Consider the following 17761-nt stretch of genomic DNA (forward strand, 5'->3'; position numbering starts at 1 on the left):
GGCAACTGGCCACATCACATACACCTTCACCAGGCCGCGGAGCAAGAAATTCTCCACAGCCCACCTCGGGGCAGAAAAGGCCTTAGAAGTGACACAGCCCGGGGGAAGGCCGTATGTCCAGGGGAGCAGCACGGCCACGGCTCCGGAAGCTGCCAGGGCCTGTGCGCCCCTCACGGCAGCTCCCCCCGCAGAGCAATATTACCTTAAATCTCTTACGCGACCGCGCAACTCAGACCCCGCCGCCTCAGCGGACTCTCCGCTCTCCTCAGCGCGAGGCGGCGCGCATGCGCAAAGCGGGGAGCGCGCGCGGCGGGCTCCGGCGGCCGTTGCCCCGCCCCGCCGCGTGAGGAGGGCGCGCGCCTGGGCCGGGCAGCGAGTGAGCGAGTCGTGGCGACCGTGGCGACCGCGCCGCCGCGGGGGCGATGTTCGTGGCGCGCAGCATCGCGGCGGATCACCGCGACCTCATCCACGATGTTTCTTTCGACTTCCACGGCCGGCGCATGGCGACCTGCTCCAGCGACCAGAGCGTTAAAGTGAGCGGGCAGCTGACGCGGCCTTGTGGGTTGGGGGGGGCGGTAGTGCGGCCTACAGGGCCGTCCGGGCGGGCGGAGCAGCGCTCTGGGCTCCCCGAAGCGGTGGGGCCGGGCCGGGAGGGGGAAGGCTGAACCCCGGCCCGACTCCTCCACCCCGGGGAGCGAATGGCCGCATCCCGCCGTGTCTGACGCTGAGGAAAGAAGCCACTGTTTCACAACGAATTGCCAATAAGCAGAAGAGGCTGAAACGTTCTGCTTGTGCTCTGGCAGGTTCGGGAAACCGTAAAATATCAGGAGCCTTGATTTTACATGCCTTTAGAGGAAACAACAGTAAACGGAAAGTTAATTGCTTTTTCCATTAATTTTTTTTTTTTGCACGTAGTGAGAAGATGATAGACAAAAATTCAGGAGTTGTGCGGTTAAATTTAAGAAATGTAATGTTAGAAGGGCGTGTAGCAATAGGACGAGGTGTAATGGCTTCAAACTGGAAGAGGGTAGATCTTGATTAGATACTAGGAAGAAGTTTTTCACTCTGAGGGTGGTGAGGCACTGGAGCAGGTTGCCCAGGGACGTTGTGGATGCCCCATCCCTGGAAGTGTTCAAGGCCAGGCTGGATGGGGCTTTGAGCAACCTGCTCTAGTGGAGGTGTCCCTGCCCATGGCAGGGGGGTTGGAACTCAATGATCTTTAAGGTCCTCTCCAACCGAAACCATTCTATGATTTTAATTTGCAGAGAACAGTTGTATCTTTTGTTAGACCAGGTAAAAGGTTGAGAAAATTGCTTTTTCGCAGAAAGCTGTATCAAAACATAGGTCAGGCTTAAAAATATGTGAGCAGCCCCTTCTCCCTGACCAGGTGTTAAAAAGCAAACAAAACAAGAACATCGTCACCATCCCCCAGAAGGTAAGCCAAAACCATGTCAGTCTTTGATCTGGATCGACTACATAAAACTCGCAGCCTAAAAAGAATGTTCTTAAGAAAGATGCCAAGAGGTAGGTAGAACTCAAAAATGTTGTTCTTTAACAAGGTAATGTTGCTTTCCAATCATAAAAGTGTCTGTTATGGGACTCTGTGTCTTACTCTAACCAGAATTTCACAACAGCAGTGGTATATCTGGCCCATTCTCACTAGTTAGGCCCTGCACAGCAGCAGTCAGGGAGGTTACAGAGTTGGTTTGTGATGGTAACAACCAAGGCTGTATTAGAGATTCAGAATGGCAAAAGTCAGGTAACTTTCAGTAAAGTTATATAGTGAATGAGTGACAAAGAGGAGCGGCTGCCAGGCCTCTAGAGGTGTCTTTCATCTGGTTGCGTTTGTGAATTCCTCCACAATTTTTCAGCAAAAAAAAGTGATAAAAATGATTGAGATGTGTGGGAAATCAAGAGAAAGGAAGGTTAAATGACTTGCGCGTGGTTATAAGTCAAGACAGGAATATTAGAAACAGAAACAAGATCTGTTTCCCCACTACCTTTGTTTTCTTTTTGCTTCCCTGCTCTGTGTTTGGTATGGTTGCTAACAGCTGCATCAGGGTGTTGTGACTAGATCTGAGCACATGCCATGGTAGGGACCATGGGGGCTCTGGGGTGAAACCGAGTAGTGTACACATGGAACTGAGTGACCAAAGTGTTGAGAATTGTAATAGTTTATCTCCTGTGAATAACTTATTGTTTAAAAAAGATAGACTTCATACCATAGTGGATTTTGCAGGTTTATGCCTGTGCTTCCTATCTGTAGTAGGGATATTTTCAAGGTTGAGTGCAGTTGTGTACTGAGCCAGGTAGAGATTTCCAGATGAAAATGTTTAGTGGTGTATATATTACATATTTTTTAATGTCTGCTTTGTAGTACTACTTTGTAAACTTTATATACAAAGTGTATGATTGTATTTTCATTTTTTAATAGGTCTGGGACAAAAGTGAAAATGGGGATTGGCATTGCACTGCCAGCTGGAAGGTTTGTGTTTATAACAATTACACAGTTATAATTTCTGCAGAAATTAAGAACCATAATAATAAGAAACATACTTAGTTTTTGCTGACTTGTAGAGTAGAAATACTTTTGGTTTGTTGTAGATCTCATACTTGTTATGGTAAAACACCTTTTCTCTGCTTTTATAAAACATCTAATGCCCCTCACTTAAAGCAGAGGCTTGCATGCAGTCTTATATTATTAGTACTTGGTTATGTTGGCAGACTTTGTTATCAGTAAACATAGCAGTAACCGGTGTTTAGGGAGTTGGAAAACAGTACCTTCATTTTTAATTAAATATTTCTTTTTTTGCCTATTGTAAGACTTGGGGGAGGAGGGGGGAGAAAGGAGAACAAAAAGAAAAAGGAAGAGGTCTGGATATTAAATGTTCCAACATCTGACCTCTGTTTGGTGGTTTTTGTTTTTTTCCTCAAAAGCTGTCTGAGAACCGTGTTATATAGAGACTCTGCTTCATCTGAATAATTAGTGCATTCAGCTGCTGAATTGTCCTTAAACTTGTATTTAATAGGACCACAATACAATAATCCCTGTAAATGGAAACGCAAGTGAAGCTTTTGATTCCCCTTCTCTAAGAAAAGAAGCATTAGGTTGAATAGGTATGAAAGAGGAGTTTAATGTAAAAAAAAGAAGGTAAGTTATGCTCTGCATATGCTTTGGACAAGTACAGGCAAGCTAGGAGTGAACAAGGTAATGGCTGAAAGTTGAAAACACAACTGTACTTTTTCTCTCAAGGCAGAATCTTAGATTGGAACTTATGGTTTAAAGAATAATAAATAATGCGTTAAAATACACTTGTAATAAGTACTTTTTAGCCATTAACTAGTAGCAACAAAACTTTGCAGTGCTTGTAGGAATAAACAAATGCAACAGCTGGTGTGTTACTTTGAGCTTTAGAAAACAACATGGGTTTCAAAGGAATAGTCTTACCGCTTCCTAGAACGTACTAGATCTTCTGCAGAAAGTCATGAACATGTATGATTGCTTGGACTGATACAGTAAGTGTATTTTTGTATGACGTTTTGGTGTTATCTTGCAGACACATAGTGGATCTGTGTGGCGTGTGACATGGGCCCATCCTGAATTTGGGCAGGTCCTGGCTTCCTGCTCTTTTGATAGAACAGCAGCTGTATGGGAAGAAATAGTCGGAGAGTCAAATGATAAACTCCGAGGCCAGAGTCACTGGGTGAGACTTTAACATTAATTATAGTTTCTCTATGTTCTCATATAAACAGATTCACTGTGCCTCATTGGTGTGTTTGCTTATCGTAACAGACCAAAGCTTTAAACTGTTTAAATTTCGGAATTAAACAGAAGACTGAACATGAATATTGTTCTAAATACCAAGTTACTGGACACTTCTGGTTTTGCAATGTATTTTCTGTTCCTGAAACAGAAAAAGCACCCTGTTTTCTTCTGTTAAGATAAAGTGTTCCTGATTTTGCCTATGTTTTGTTAATTTGTGGCAATATTCCAATGCTGAGTAAGTATTTTTAAAGCATTTGAGGAAAACAGCTAAATAGCAACATTCAGGCCACTACTATTAATTCAATTGCAATTAATCAATTACAGTTAACTCAGGCCACTCCTTTTGGTGTTTCCTAATAAGATATTCCCTGGCCAACAACTCGCAGACATGAATTCCCATCTACAGGAGAATTAAAGTTGTGGAGTTTTTCTTTTCATAGAATCATAGCATGGTTAGAGTTAGAAGGGACCTTAAAGATCATCAAGTTCCAACCCCCCTGCCATGGGCGGGGACACCTCCCACTAGAGCAGGTTGCTCAAAGCCCCATCCAGCCTGGCCTTAAACACTTCCAGGGATGGGGCATCCACAACCTGTTCCAATGCTTCACCACCCTCACAGTAAAGAATTTCTTTCTGGTATCCAATCTAAATCTCCCTTCTTCCAATTTAAAATTGTTACCCCTTGTCCTGTCACTACATCTCCTGACAAAGAGTCCCTCTCCAGCTCTCCTGTAGGCCCCTTTTAGGTACTGGAAGGCTGCTATGAGGTCTCCCCGGAGCCTTCTCTTCTCTTTGTGACAAGAGCTCATTTGCACTGTCTCATGCTGTTCTTTTTTTTCAAACAATAGATCAGGTTTGGGGGGAAAATAATTTGGTCAGAAGTAGATTTTCTGGGTAGCCTTTCATCAAGGGAATTTTAGATCTAAACATTATTTTGCAGCTATTCTTTATGTGTAATCTTACATAACTCAGTATACCTGCCTCTAAAGTTTTATTTTTGTTTTGGTTGCTAAAATATCTGCAGTTTTCTACTTTTGCCTAAAGTTTTCTAACATTAAAGTACATAATTGCGAAGAGTTGGGTTGTCAGGCACCCAGTGGCGTACGAAAGCTGACTTCCGTGTGCAGGAGGCAGTTGTGATGCATAGTTTTTCAGCTCAAACTCATACTTTCTTGGTAGGAGAGGAGGCAACCTGAAAAGCAAACGTTAACAATTTTTTCCTCTTTCATCTTGGTGAATCTTCTTATCAAATGGCTGCTATATTCACTCATTCCTTTGTCAGAAATACTTGTTTTGATGCTTTTGTTGGAAAATGCTTCGTGATGAACTTCAGCAGCACTGAAATTAGAAAGCGGAGTTGGTAGGCATTGCAGCTAATAGTCACCTGTATGAATGAAGAGGATGGTTTCAAACTGCCTGTGGCCAGTACTCTTGTATTTTATGCTTATGTTACATGTTGGGTTTTTTTTTCTGAAGAGCATAACCTAAACAACTCTTCTTGGTATCAAAGCTTTGATACCACTGTGAGTATCTCTCTTGATGTTTGAAAGCGCAATTTCTCCAATTCATTGGTGTGTAAAGAGACTTTTTTTAGGTTTTTGATGGAGGAGGTAAGTAATCCTATGAAACAGTGTTGTCAGACTTTCATTAGCCTTCCTTAGGGAATACATTTTTGATGAAAATTTCTAGCATTTCCTTAAAGGATTTCTGCCTTTCTTTGCAGGTAAAAAGGACCACTCTGGTAGACAGTAGGACATCTGTTACAGATGTGAAGTTTGCTCCCAAGCATATGGGTCTTATGTTAGCAACCTGTTCAGCAGATGGAGTTGTAAGGATTTATGAAGCTCCAGATGTGATGAATCTCAGTCAGTGGTCACTGCAGCATGAAATCTCATGTAAGCTAAGCTGCAGTTGTATTTCTTGGAATCCCTCAAGGTATGTTATTAAAACTATGACTGTTAAAGCAGAAGATCCAAAGAGTTCTGAAATTAGTTCTGAAATTCTGTACAATATATCCTAAAACCTGTGTAAGAGAAAGTGCTTATAAAGGGACAATTCCTTGTCTCTTCTTTCCTTAAGTAAGTTGTTGCAATAGGTGATAATTTTGACTGCTGTAACAAGGACATGCACCCTTGCCAGTGCAACAGAGTACTAGGAACCACCAGAGTCTCCCTAGCACAAATACAAAGCCTAAGAGTTGTTCTTTTAGCTATACCCTCAGGGGCCCGGTGATGCACTTAACCTACAGGAAGGAATCAGAGAGGAGTTTGGTTGGATAGTCCCCACCCAGAAGAATACATACAAGCAGAGGTTCTCCTACACTTCCCATCTCACATCCTTCCAGCAATAATGGGAAGGCAAAAAGCATTCAGGGCTGAATTGTTTTGAATTCTGTTTGTCCAGGAGCACTTAATGGCTTTCCCTATAGATATACTGGTCTGTGTGTCCTGCTGATCCAGTTATTCTTCTATTAATTAGCAGTAGTCTGTGCTGGAGGCTCAAAATACAGGCTTTCACTTTAATGCGTGGGGTGGGGTTAAAAGTTGATTTAAATACTAGAACTCGTCTATATTTAGCTTTTGTAACCTGTCTTCCAAAACCTGAACGAAATCCCACTAAATCATTAAATGTTCTGCAAAGAATGCAGACTCTGCCATGAAACTTGTGGCAAATACTTGAGTAGTGATGCATGCATAAAATCAATCTTACTCTCTGGAAGCATCATCTTGAGTTGCCAAATAATGTTCCCTGGTGATTTCACCTTATTGGCTGCATAAAGTGGACTTTCCAAACAATAGAATGGAGATTGTACCGGTAACTGTGAATGACCTTACTTGTGTTTCCTTGTGATTGTTTGTTTTTTTCCCTTGTGATATTTTTTGTTAATGTTTTGTTTTCTATATAGATAATGTGTCTGAAATTTAAAAAATGGCTTGGTGTACTTTCTGTGGAATCGTTTGTAAATACAACAATATTTATTTTCACCTTTTAGCTCTCGAGCACATTCTCCAATGATAGCTGTAGGAAGTGATGACAACAGTCCAAATATATTGGCTAAGGTTCAAATTTATGAATATAACGAAAATACCAGGTATGCTAAATGACAATATATAACATTTGTGGATCTTAAAGTAGTTTGTAATACATGTCTTTTATTCCTGTTATTAGATGTGGAGTGGTAAATAATAATACCTTAATTCTGTCTCTGAGCCATTCGATGGGAAAGGAGAGGGAGACCAGAATGGTGACTGATGTTAACAGACATGATATCGATAATATTGTTCTATCTCAGTGCAGAAATGCCAGTGTTCTTATCAGCCTTTTAAAGGGAGAGTTGTTGTTTCTGCTTCTACTAATTGGTATGCTTAATTTTGCACAAGGAATCAGTAGGGCAAAGTTGAATTTTGCATTGTGTTGCGCTAGGCACTGTTTGGTTCAAGGCAACCTTGAAATGCTTTTGAAAGCCTGTTTATAATGACAGAAGGTCCTGTGAATTACTGGCATTCTGTAGAAGCTGAGTTTGTACAGTTAAGAATTCAGAACCAGAAAAGGTCAGGAAGTGCGTGCACAGCCACTTCCAATTAAATGATGACAGTGACCTTGCATTTCATTCAGGGTAATTGCTGTGGGAAAGGAGCTGAGGTGTTTTGTGGATTTATGTCAGGCTTCAGACAATGTTCTCTGTGCATTAACAATAACGAAAAGCTGCTGTAACTTACCTGGTGGTATATAGAAAATGGAATACGTGTTTATCATACAGAGGAGGTGGCAGATAGTGGTCTATAGTGGCACAGAAAATTTAGTAAGTTACTGAAATATAAATTCACTTTAGATTTGTGAGTGGAAGATTGTTTTTATTTCCCTCTTCCAATTGTAGACAAAAATGTTCTTTGTACTGCAATCCTTGCTTTGTTGTGTGATTTTAGTATGCTGTTGTTAGTAGTTACTGTATGTGGTGTATTCAATTTCTGAAGAAATCAGCTTGTAATTATTACTTTATGTTATGAAAATATTTTTATTTTTGCAAGTTTCATCATGTATACTGGCTTATATAGTTTGCATCACTAGCAATTTTGATGGCACTAAAGGTTAATTTCTTATGCTGTACAGGAAATATGCAAAAGCAGAAGCTCTGATGACAGTCACAGATCCTGTACATGATATTGCATTTGCTCCAAATCTGGGAAGATCCTTCCACATCTTAGCTGTAGCAACCAAAGATGTACGAATTTTCACACTAAAACCTCTAAGGTGAGCTTAAAAGGACTATAGTTTGGTATGATGTGGTGCATACTATGAAGTCTTAGTTTAATAGTATCTGCAAAGCAATAGTAGTAACTTGATGTGTGCAGGATTGCTTTTTAGCAGCCTTATGACAAGATTGTGAGCAAGTCTATACCTTTGTCTGAATACCTCCTAATACTCTAATCTGCTAACAATTGTTACATAAACTCCTTGAAAAATGTAGTCCTCTCTCTTCATCATCATGTTCAAGCCCGGACCTTTGAACAGTTGTGTGCAGAATTGTCACTGTTCTCTTAAACAGGAAAGAATTGACTTCATCAGGAGGATTAACAAAATTTGAAATTCATATCGTGGCCCAGTTTGATAATCACAACTCCCAAGTGTGGCGAGTGAGCTGGAATATCACAGGCACAGTGCTAGCTTCCTCCGGTGATGATGGCTGCGTTAGGCTCTGGAAAGGTAAGGTCACCCACCTGAAATACATTAGCTTTTTAGTATGCTGAATATACTTGAGAAATTTTACTCAAAAAATAATTTTGGAGTAAAAGTTCATCTTAGGTTTCGGAGGAAGGGAAGGCCTCAGGGGTCCAGCACCAGAGCAAGAAGGTCTCTGGACCACCACCATCAAGGGAGAGAGAGCTATGCAGCAAACTTTTCTAGTTTATATTGAATGTGATGTCAGTGGTATGAAATAATCCTTTTGACCAGGCCTGGGTCAAGTGACCAGGTCTTGCTCCTCCTCATCGCTGCACCTGGCAAGGCTCAAAAATACTGAGACCTTGAATCGCACATAACCTATCTGGCTATAAAGTAAATATTTTCATCAGTTCAGCCACTAGAGTCTTCTAAAAGTGCAATTTTCCCAAGCATTAGAAGAGAAACTAATTTTGTGCCGCACCAAAAGAAATAACTTCCTGTGCTAGAACACTTGCATGGTTTAGGCTGCTGTGAACAGTTATTACTGTACCCTCAAATTGTTTCACCAGACTAGAGTTATGTAAAGTTGTAATTTTTAAAATTAACGTACATACTGCATTACTATCTTTGCCTGCTGCCAAAACCAGAAAATCTACGTTCAGGCAAACCGGCTTTTTCTCGGTTTAAATTTCTAAAAGCAACAACAAAAAAAAACAGTGACAGTTTCCTCATCTGTTCTTATTTGTTCCTGAGTATTTTAATAAAAGAAGCTCATCTTTGCTACTGAACAAAACTGAGTGTTAAATCGTGCATAGGCAGAGAATGTCAGACAGCTGAAGGGCCAGGTCCTCAGCTGTTTGGAATTTATATATTGGTATTGAAGTTCAATTTTAATTCTCAGCAGGTGCACAGCAGTTGAAACATCATAGTTATATCAAATGCTGAGCTTCAGAAGAGAAACTAACAGGTTTTATATATCTATATTTGCAGCTAATTACATGGACAACTGGAAGTGTACTGGTATACTGAAAGGTAACGGGAGTCCCGTGAATGGTAGTTCTCAGCAGGGAATGTTTAATGCCTCTCTAGGTTCAGCCAATACAAGTTTACAGAATTCACTAAATGGATCATCTGCCAGCAGGTAGGTTAACTAGTGGAAAGACTGAATTTCAGTCTCTTCTCTGCATCTTCTTAATGTCACTCAGCTTTCATGTTTGTTTTATAACTTTTCTTAAAGTGCAATGTAGTTTATTGCATGAATGCTTCTACAGGCTCTTCTAGTTTTGCTCTGTGATCGTGTCTGTTGAAGCCAGTGTTTAGAGGCAAGTGAAGAAAACCATAAGCCATACTGAATCATTCTGTATAAACAAGCACTGTAAACAACTATTTTCACTTTTAGCCCTTTCACATTATCAAAAACATTTTTTCTGAAGTAGTTCCAGAGAAGGAGAAACTTCATCATACTATCGTGTAATAGACCTTTTGTTTTAGATTCATGCTTAAAAGTGAAGCAAACAAATTCTGCAAACAAAGCCAGCAACAAATTCTATTTTTCACTGGGATAATGTAGCAGAAAGGAAGGAGGAAAAGATACTTCATAATGCGTGGTTTCAACAATCATACAGTAGTGTTAGTTTACTCGCATTTTTGCAGGTGTAACATCAATTGAATAAAAGTTGGGTTTTTAATCTTCCTCATATGGCATTCTTGTAGCAGATTAATTTGCTTTCTCTGTTAAGTTTTTATTCGGTAGTAATTGCTGTTTAGTAGGTAAATTTAACTGCCTCTTCTGGAAACCATTTTAATTTGCGCGCACCGAAATCTAGAAATACATTGAGTCCTGCATTTGTACCGTGGAGTGTACAATCAGCTCAACAGGATGTGTCCTATGTAAGGACTAGATGTGGCCAAATTCCATAGCAGCAGCTTCCAAGTTTTGTGACCACCTTTACTTTTTTCAAAATAGCCTGTATTTCCATCCACATGCAGCTGCTAATATGTTTTTTTTTTTTTTCAGTTTAAAATGCTCATCTCTAAAGTACTATGACAGTTTGGTTTTGGAGAGCAGCCTTTGCCCCCCCCCGGCCCCCCTTCAGCAGTCAGTCCTGAATGGCAGTTCTGGCTTTCCGATCCCTAGCTATGTTGAACAGAGAAGGGCTTCCACATCTTCCTCACAACATAAATGGGAGAGGTGGTAATGGGCCAAGTCTCCAGCAAGAAAGGAGGCCAAAATGATACTGATCATCCGGTTCCAGGTGCTACTTAGAGTATAGCAAAAAAATGCTGAAATACAGTTCTGTCTTGGAAATGTGATCACAGAATCACAGAATGATATGGGGTTGTAAGGGACATCTGGAGATCATCTAGTCCAATCCCCCTGCTAAAGCAGGTCCTCCTAGAGCAGGCTCAACAGGAACTTGTCCAGGCGGGTTTTGAACGTCTCCAGAGACGGAGACTCCACCACCTCTCTGGGCAGCCAGGATATAACTGCATTGGCTTGGGCTCGTATAGGGAGATACAGGCTATTTTATACTGCTGTAGCATAGGGTGTGGTTTCACAATCTTCTTATCTAAGACTGGCTGCTGCCAGCAAGACTACCCTACCCTGCTGGTTGTTCTCTTCTCCCTGAAGTTTGTAGTAAGCCCCTGTGAAACTGAAACTTCTAGTATTATTTTAGACTCCCTCCATTGCTCTGTATTTTGAAAATGGGTTCTTTTTTGTTACTTTGTTTTTAATAAGTTATTCTCAGCTCCAATATGGAATTGATGTTTTGTTACAGAATTAAGTCCGTGGCTGTGGAATTGCAAAATACATGGTGTCTTGTCCTAGGATTGAGACTTACTATAAAAACAGATGCACTTAACTACGTGTTTTCTTTTGTAATGACATTGCATTAGCACAGTTTGCTAACTTTTGTTTTAGTGTATTAACACTTTAGAATAAAGATTTCTGTACTGACATTAGACTAAATTGGTACGCTACACAGAATTTATTTTGTCTGTGACTGTAGATGTTATGTTTCATTGTTTATACGTTTAAACACTTAAAAGAGCTAAAGTATAGGCAGATCTGGAAAGTTTGTTAAAGCATGATCACCAAACTAGATTTGTACTCAAAATAGTTTCAGAACAGATGATGTACATTGTTGGAGAGTAAGTCAGTAGGGCTTTATTGTTATGTTGATGTAATTGTGTGTCTCAATTTATGATACAATTTCCATTCTCCATTTGTATTATGTCCTTTTTAACAGAAAGCAGAGCTGATACCAAGCTAACTGGAGTAACTTTGGTGTTTTGCTGCTTGTTGCATGCACACAGGAATGGAAAACGAACTCCTTTTTCCCCTCCCCAACGCCGTTTGACCTCTCCCGAGACACCAGCAGCCTGCTAACTACTAAATGCTATTCAGAAAGCCTTTTTAAAACACGTTGTGTACATTTTTGGTACTAGCCTGCACAGTTTGATACTGTTGGAACTCCTGATAGAAAAATACTTGGAGAGGCTTCTTGTTTGGAAAAAAAACACCCCACAAACAAACAACCCAAACCCCAAAACTTCCCATGAAAAGATTTTTTTTAAAGTTTGTCAAATTAAAAGACTAGTTCATGACTAACAATGAGAATTTTTGTCCTTGATTGGGAGGGGAGGAGGGAAATGACCATTAAAATAATTTTCATCGAAACTGTTTTGGTAACTAATTTGTTTTGCATTTCATAGTGTTCAGTATTTGATCAAGATTCCTAACCATCACAAGTTCGTAACTGCTTTGTAATATATGAAACTGTTAGGTTTAAAGGAATAAGAAAACTGTTTTGACAATTGTATAGATGACAGCTTTTAATAGTTTGGTATTGCTTCATTTATACCATGGTATGACTTCAAATAAATGTTTTGTAAGTACTGTCATACTTTCTTCATGCTAAGAGAAGTACTTTTTCTGATTTGTACATCCCTATGGTAATAATTCCATGGAGTAACTAAAATTCTCTAAGCATAGTATCCTCAAAAATGCAAACATTGAGCCATAGAAAGACTGAAACCAAAATGCAACTTGTGAATTGCCCTATAATTTCCTTAGTTGTATAGCTGTTCCTTTATGTAAGTCCACAGAACTGTAAACAAGACAGAAAACATCTGTAGGTGTCTGATACAGTTACACTAAAATGCACAAGTATTACGGGTAAGTTCTAATAAAAATATCACTAAGATGACATGAAATGGCATAATTCTGAGTCTTGCATTCACCAGGAATCTTAAATTTACTCTGAGGATAAGATGTAAATACATGCAAAGACTGTATTTCATTGAAAGTAGTTAATCTCTGTAAATGTGTATTATTAAATTTAAAGTATTGTAAAAACAATGATGTTTTTACATTATTCTAGAGGTGCTGTGAAGTTAATCTGAATTAGATGCATATGCAGAAAATGTACTTGGATAATATTTAATGTATATTTTATGTCACGAAGCGTTACTAAAAGCTCTGTTAACAAATGGCAGGAATTCTGGGAGAATGAAAGCCTGTTAATAACTGTGCTACAACATCCTTTTGATTTCCAAAGCAATCTGTTCTTTTGTAAAAATGTATTCTAGGATTATTATTATGGTATTCTTTTCTATGAACCTCAGTGGAAAAGACTGTATTATTTTCTTTTAAAGAATGGTTTCCGGATTTGTCTTATTTTGAATTACAAGCCCTGGTTTCTGCTATTATGTTCTATTGGTTTTGGCATGGATATACTAAAGCCTTTTTATTTTTTCCAGCATGTCTTTTCTCCCCTTTGGTTCTCCTTGTATTTACTACCTTTCTCTTTTTCTTTTTTCTTTTTTTTGTTTGTTTGTTTGTTTTTTTTTTGGTTGTTGTTTTGATTTGGTTTGGTTTTTTTTTTTTTTTGGTGTTTTGTTCCTTTCTTAATTGTTTCAGGTATTTCTTTCCCCCTCTGGATTCCCCACGGGCTGGATCGAGATGGTCCAGCCATGCCCAGCTCCTTCCTCCTCCTCCTCTGATAGAGCACTCTTGCGATGCTGACACTGCCAACCTCCAGTATCCTCACCCTCGCAGACGATGTGTATCTCGGCCTCTTAATCTATTACCTGAGAATGAAGGGGTTTAACATGTTACTTTAAATAAACTCTGAAGGGCCTTATTCTGGTGTTTGTGAATGCTTCCATTTCTGGCTGCCTTTGTATTTCTTCTCTCATATGGAAGATTTTAAAAAATTTGGGAACTTCATGCATGTTTTACAGAAGAAACTATACCATTTGGAACATGTTTTTTATGTTTGTGTTTCAAAGGAACATTTTAATTTGTACCCTTTGAACTATGGCAACACATAGAAACAGTATCAACCATGAGCTATTTACGGAGTAGCTGACTTCAATATGCCTGTCCTTTTTTTCTTTTTTCCATTTTTTTTAAATTGGTTTAATGGTCTTGAATTTTTTTCTTTTTTGTATATTGCACTGACAAATACGAAATATATTCTCAAAATTAGACATGACCTCAAGAAGTTGTAGAGTAACTAAAGGGTGATACTGGATCAATTCGTAAAAGAAACAAAACCATTCCTGTGTATACTGCAGCAAAATAGTTTTGAGCGGTTACTTAAGAGTTTTCCATCTTGCTGTATAAATATTTAAATTTTATAAGTGTGGTTGACTAATAAACTTACTGTAAAATGTCTGTGTTAGTATGCCTTTTCTTGTAATAGTCTTTTTTTTTAAACAGGCTCCTGATCAAGGAGCGTTTTTGATTCAGGTGTCCATTCTCATAGCTTTGCTTTTGTGAAGTCGTGCCACTCTGGGTGTGCAGTTGCGTATTACATTTTTGTGCCACACACTGTGCTCTGACTTTTCTCATGGGTGTGTTGAAGGTCTGCAGAGACTACTAGACTTGTTGGGCTTCAAAGTATCTCATAATTCTTTCCCAGTGATTGAATAATTCATTTAGGACGTTTTGAAGAAATAGTACCGAGTTAAAGGCCCCCTTTGTTGATGGGTCAGTGCAGGAACTTCATTGCTGCGGATCAGCACGCTGGCATCGAGTCAAGCTTCGGCTGGTGTGAGACAGACGGGAGGATAAAACTGGACAATGACTCCATGGCATTGGTAGGGAGCAGCGTTACTGTACAAGATGCAGTTGCTGAACTTGTTCTGCAGATCTTAGGGGGAGGAAGGATAAAGGTGGGCTCTGTGCAGCAGAAACCCTGAGCGTAATACTGTATTTCAGTGCGCTTCTTATGGGCTTATGCTACTTCCTGGACCAGACCATTAGTATAAGGTAATGGAGAAGGCAACCTGCATTCTTCCAGAACGATTGCAAGGTCCTGTGAGTTTTACTTATATTCTGAAAACTTGATTTGCTCAGAAACACATTTGTTTCTTGATTTTTTCTCTGAGGAATCTAGTTTTCATTTATTAAAACACCATGAGAGGCAACGATGGTGTTACGAGTGCTTGCTGATGGTGCATGAAGGGAAGCGGCTGCTATTTTTCAGCTAGCAGGAACAGAACCGTGTGTGTGTGTGTTTACTAAACTCAGATTTAGTAAAAGCAGGTACTTAGACCTTTTTACCAAAAAGTTAACTTTTGTAAAGCCATGCGATACTCCGTATGCATGTATTTTTAGAGGGCTATGCAAGGCCCGGGCCAGTAGGGCCGGACCGGCTGATCATACCTCACTGGCGGCCCACCTCAGCGGCGACGCGGTGTCTCGGAGGCCGCCGCCGAGCCCCTGAAAGACCCCGCAGGGATTCGCACCTCGTCGGTCCGTAACCAAATACCTGAAATAACCCATTTCACCGTTCGCCTTTAGAAAACTTCCCAGCCGGCGGGGAGTCTCCCCCGCTGCCTCACAGCTTAACGGACGGCGGCGTGGGGAGGGGCCGTGCGCCCCTCGCCCAATCAGCGCCCCTCTCCCGTGCCCCCTCCCCAAACTCTGCCCCACCGGCCAATCGCCGGCTCTGGCTGGTGCTCGCCCATTGGCTGAGGGCGGGGCGGGGAGGGGCGCCGGCTGTGTGAGCGTTTGAGGGGGGGTAAGAGGGGGCGAACTTGCGCACGCGCAGCCTCGCCCGCCCTCCAGGGGGCGCTGCGCAGCGGGGCGGTGTGGGCGGGGCGAGGCCGGGCAGGGCGGCGGGCGCGCGGGACGGCGGGCGCGGTGGGAGCGGCGGTTTGAAGTTTTGGCGGTTGGGCCTCAGTCTACTCTCAGGCGAGCAGCGGCGGGGAGCGGGGGGGACACGGACGACGACCGGGCCCCTCGGTGTTGGCCGCAGTGGGAAGGGTAGAGCTGGGCCGATCTCCTCCCGTTTGGTGAGAAGGGGTTGTTGGCTTCGAGCCGCTTCCCGTCCCGGCCTCCCCCGGGCCGCGACGGGTGTGTGTGAGGAGGGGGGGTGGTGCCACCTGGACGGAGTACTGAGGGGGAGTAGGGTCCGGGCGTTTCCCTGCTGAGGTGGGTAGTGTTAGGCTGTCGCCTGGCGAGGGGCGGCATGGGAGGATCGCGTCACGGAGTTTGTAACTGCCCAGGTGCTCGCTGCTGTGGAAATGGAGGAAGGGCCGCCTGGGTCCAAGCAGCTTTAGAGGCTAAATATAGGTTGGCACGCCTTGCAGCGCAGGTGCTTTTTAACTTGCAGGAGTGCTGCTCTTTTTAGAAAGTCCAAGGCTGCTATGAAGCTCTGTGGCCCCCCAAAAGCTTGGGGGGAAGAGGACTGGAAATAATTTTTAAGCGTGTTTGTGGATAAAGCAGGGTGAATGCCAAAAAATGTTGACTGTGATGTATAAGTAACGTGTTTTTGACAGCATCACTGTGGCTTGTGTAACTGTATAGTTGTTTTGTTCCTGCTTTCAGATGCTGCTGGACCAGGACTGATCATGTTGCCAAGCAGAGTGCTATTTTAAGCAACTTGTGCAGGATGATGGAAGACTTCAGAAATATTGCCGATGAGACATTTCCAAGCTTCTTGGGCCATTCATTGAGCAGCAGTGCAAGTGTCGTTTTTGAAAATGTTACTATTTCCTCAAACCCTGGCTTACCTGTTGCAGCTTCAACTGTTGCCAGGAATAAAACGGGCTGTGCCAACAGGTGAGACTATCAGTTAATATCACTTAATATAAAAAACAGTTGACTGATTTGAAACATTTAACTTTGGAAAGGAAAAGTTCTTTTGGAAGATTATTTGGTAGATGGTAAAACTAATCAGCAAATATAGGATTGATTGTATTAGTAGTGAAAAAATCTGCATTAAATTAATTACTCCTAAAATAATTAACTTTTATTAAAATTACCCTTTAAAAATAGTTTAGTTTTTAGACTGATAAGTTAAAAGAATCTTGATTGTTATATTAACTCTTCAGCTTAGTATAAACAAGTTTTAAGTCACATAGAGAATAATTTATTTCTTCCATGTGTGTTCTCTTAATTCTTTTAACTGTTCATTTAACTTCCCTGGATCTGGCTCATTTTAGAAAGGGTAGTGTAAAAACTAGTGTTATGGATATGAATTAAATTTTAACACAATTTATAATGATTGGTTCAGCAAGGGGTAGAGCAAAGAGTAACAATGGGAAGCCTTTGCTCACTTACCTGATGTTCTGTGACTTAAGAAGATCGAACTTTTATGCCCTGTCTTTCCAGAAGTGTGTGTTCCACAGCACTAGTCACTAAACATGATAATGTGGTATTTCCCTAAAGAACTACAGAAGACTGGAGAGGATCATTCTGGGTACATATGTGTAGCTGTAGATACAGATTGACTAGAAAATGCTAAAATATTCAAATAATTGAACTTGTAGAAAATAAGTGGCCATCAATATGATTATTTTTTCCATTTTTTTTGGAAAATGGGAGAAATGCATATTAGAATGATTCTGTTGTGTGTTTTTCCTCCTCACCTTTACAGGCATTCTGATATCTGTGCATCCTACTTAGAAGGGAAATACTCACCTCCGTCAGGATCTTCTCACAGTAGTCAGTCAGTTCCTGAGCCAATCGGGAGATTTGCCCTCAGCTTTTGTGACGACATGTAAGTGAGAGATTTAAAATCTAATTCCGTCCTAAAATGCACATACCAGTATGTAGACTTAAATGTACTATAAGCTAATAATGGAATACTTCAGAATTGAATTGCTCAGCAGCAGCTTCTACTACTGGCCTTTTGATGGCAGTAACTGGAGATCTCAGCTGTGCACTAGCCTGATAGCTTAGTGTTTGGCAGTCTGGGCAGCTTTTCCTACTAGAACAGCTCCATGTTTTCTGAAGAGGGATAGTGGCAGGATATGCGGAAGCATCCTGTGCAGTGCTACCACTTAGACTGTACAGCCCTACATGAACAGCGTCCT

The 17761-nt window shown here is 41.1% G+C and overlaps 1 protein-coding gene across 1 annotated transcript in view; it reads left to right on the top strand.

Moving 5' to 3' along the window:
* The first annotated feature begins 380 nt into the window (after positions 1-380).
* Positions 381-17761, top strand: part of CEP192 (centrosomal protein 192) — an 82357-nt gene continuing 64976 nt past the window's right edge. The window contains exons 1-10 of the mRNA XM_074146800.1: positions 381-533; positions 2435-2485; positions 3558-3704; positions 5490-5701; positions 6759-6857; positions 7877-8017; positions 8313-8470; positions 9419-9569; positions 16272-16505; positions 17323-17445. Coding sequence (XP_074002901.1) covers positions 423-533; positions 2435-2485; positions 3558-3704; positions 5490-5701; positions 6759-6857; positions 7877-8017; positions 8313-8470; positions 9419-9569; positions 16272-16505; positions 17323-17445 — 1427 coding nt within the window. The 5' untranslated portion in view covers positions 381-422. The remainder of the gene's footprint in view (positions 534-2434; positions 2486-3557; positions 3705-5489; positions 5702-6758; positions 6858-7876; positions 8018-8312; positions 8471-9418; positions 9570-16271; positions 16506-17322; positions 17446-17761) is intronic.

This window comes from Numenius arquata, chromosome 4 (genome assembly GCF_964106895.1).
Source record: "Numenius arquata chromosome 4, bNumArq3.hap1.1, whole genome shotgun sequence".
NCBI lineage: Eukaryota > Metazoa > Chordata > Aves > Charadriiformes > Scolopacidae > Numenius > Numenius arquata.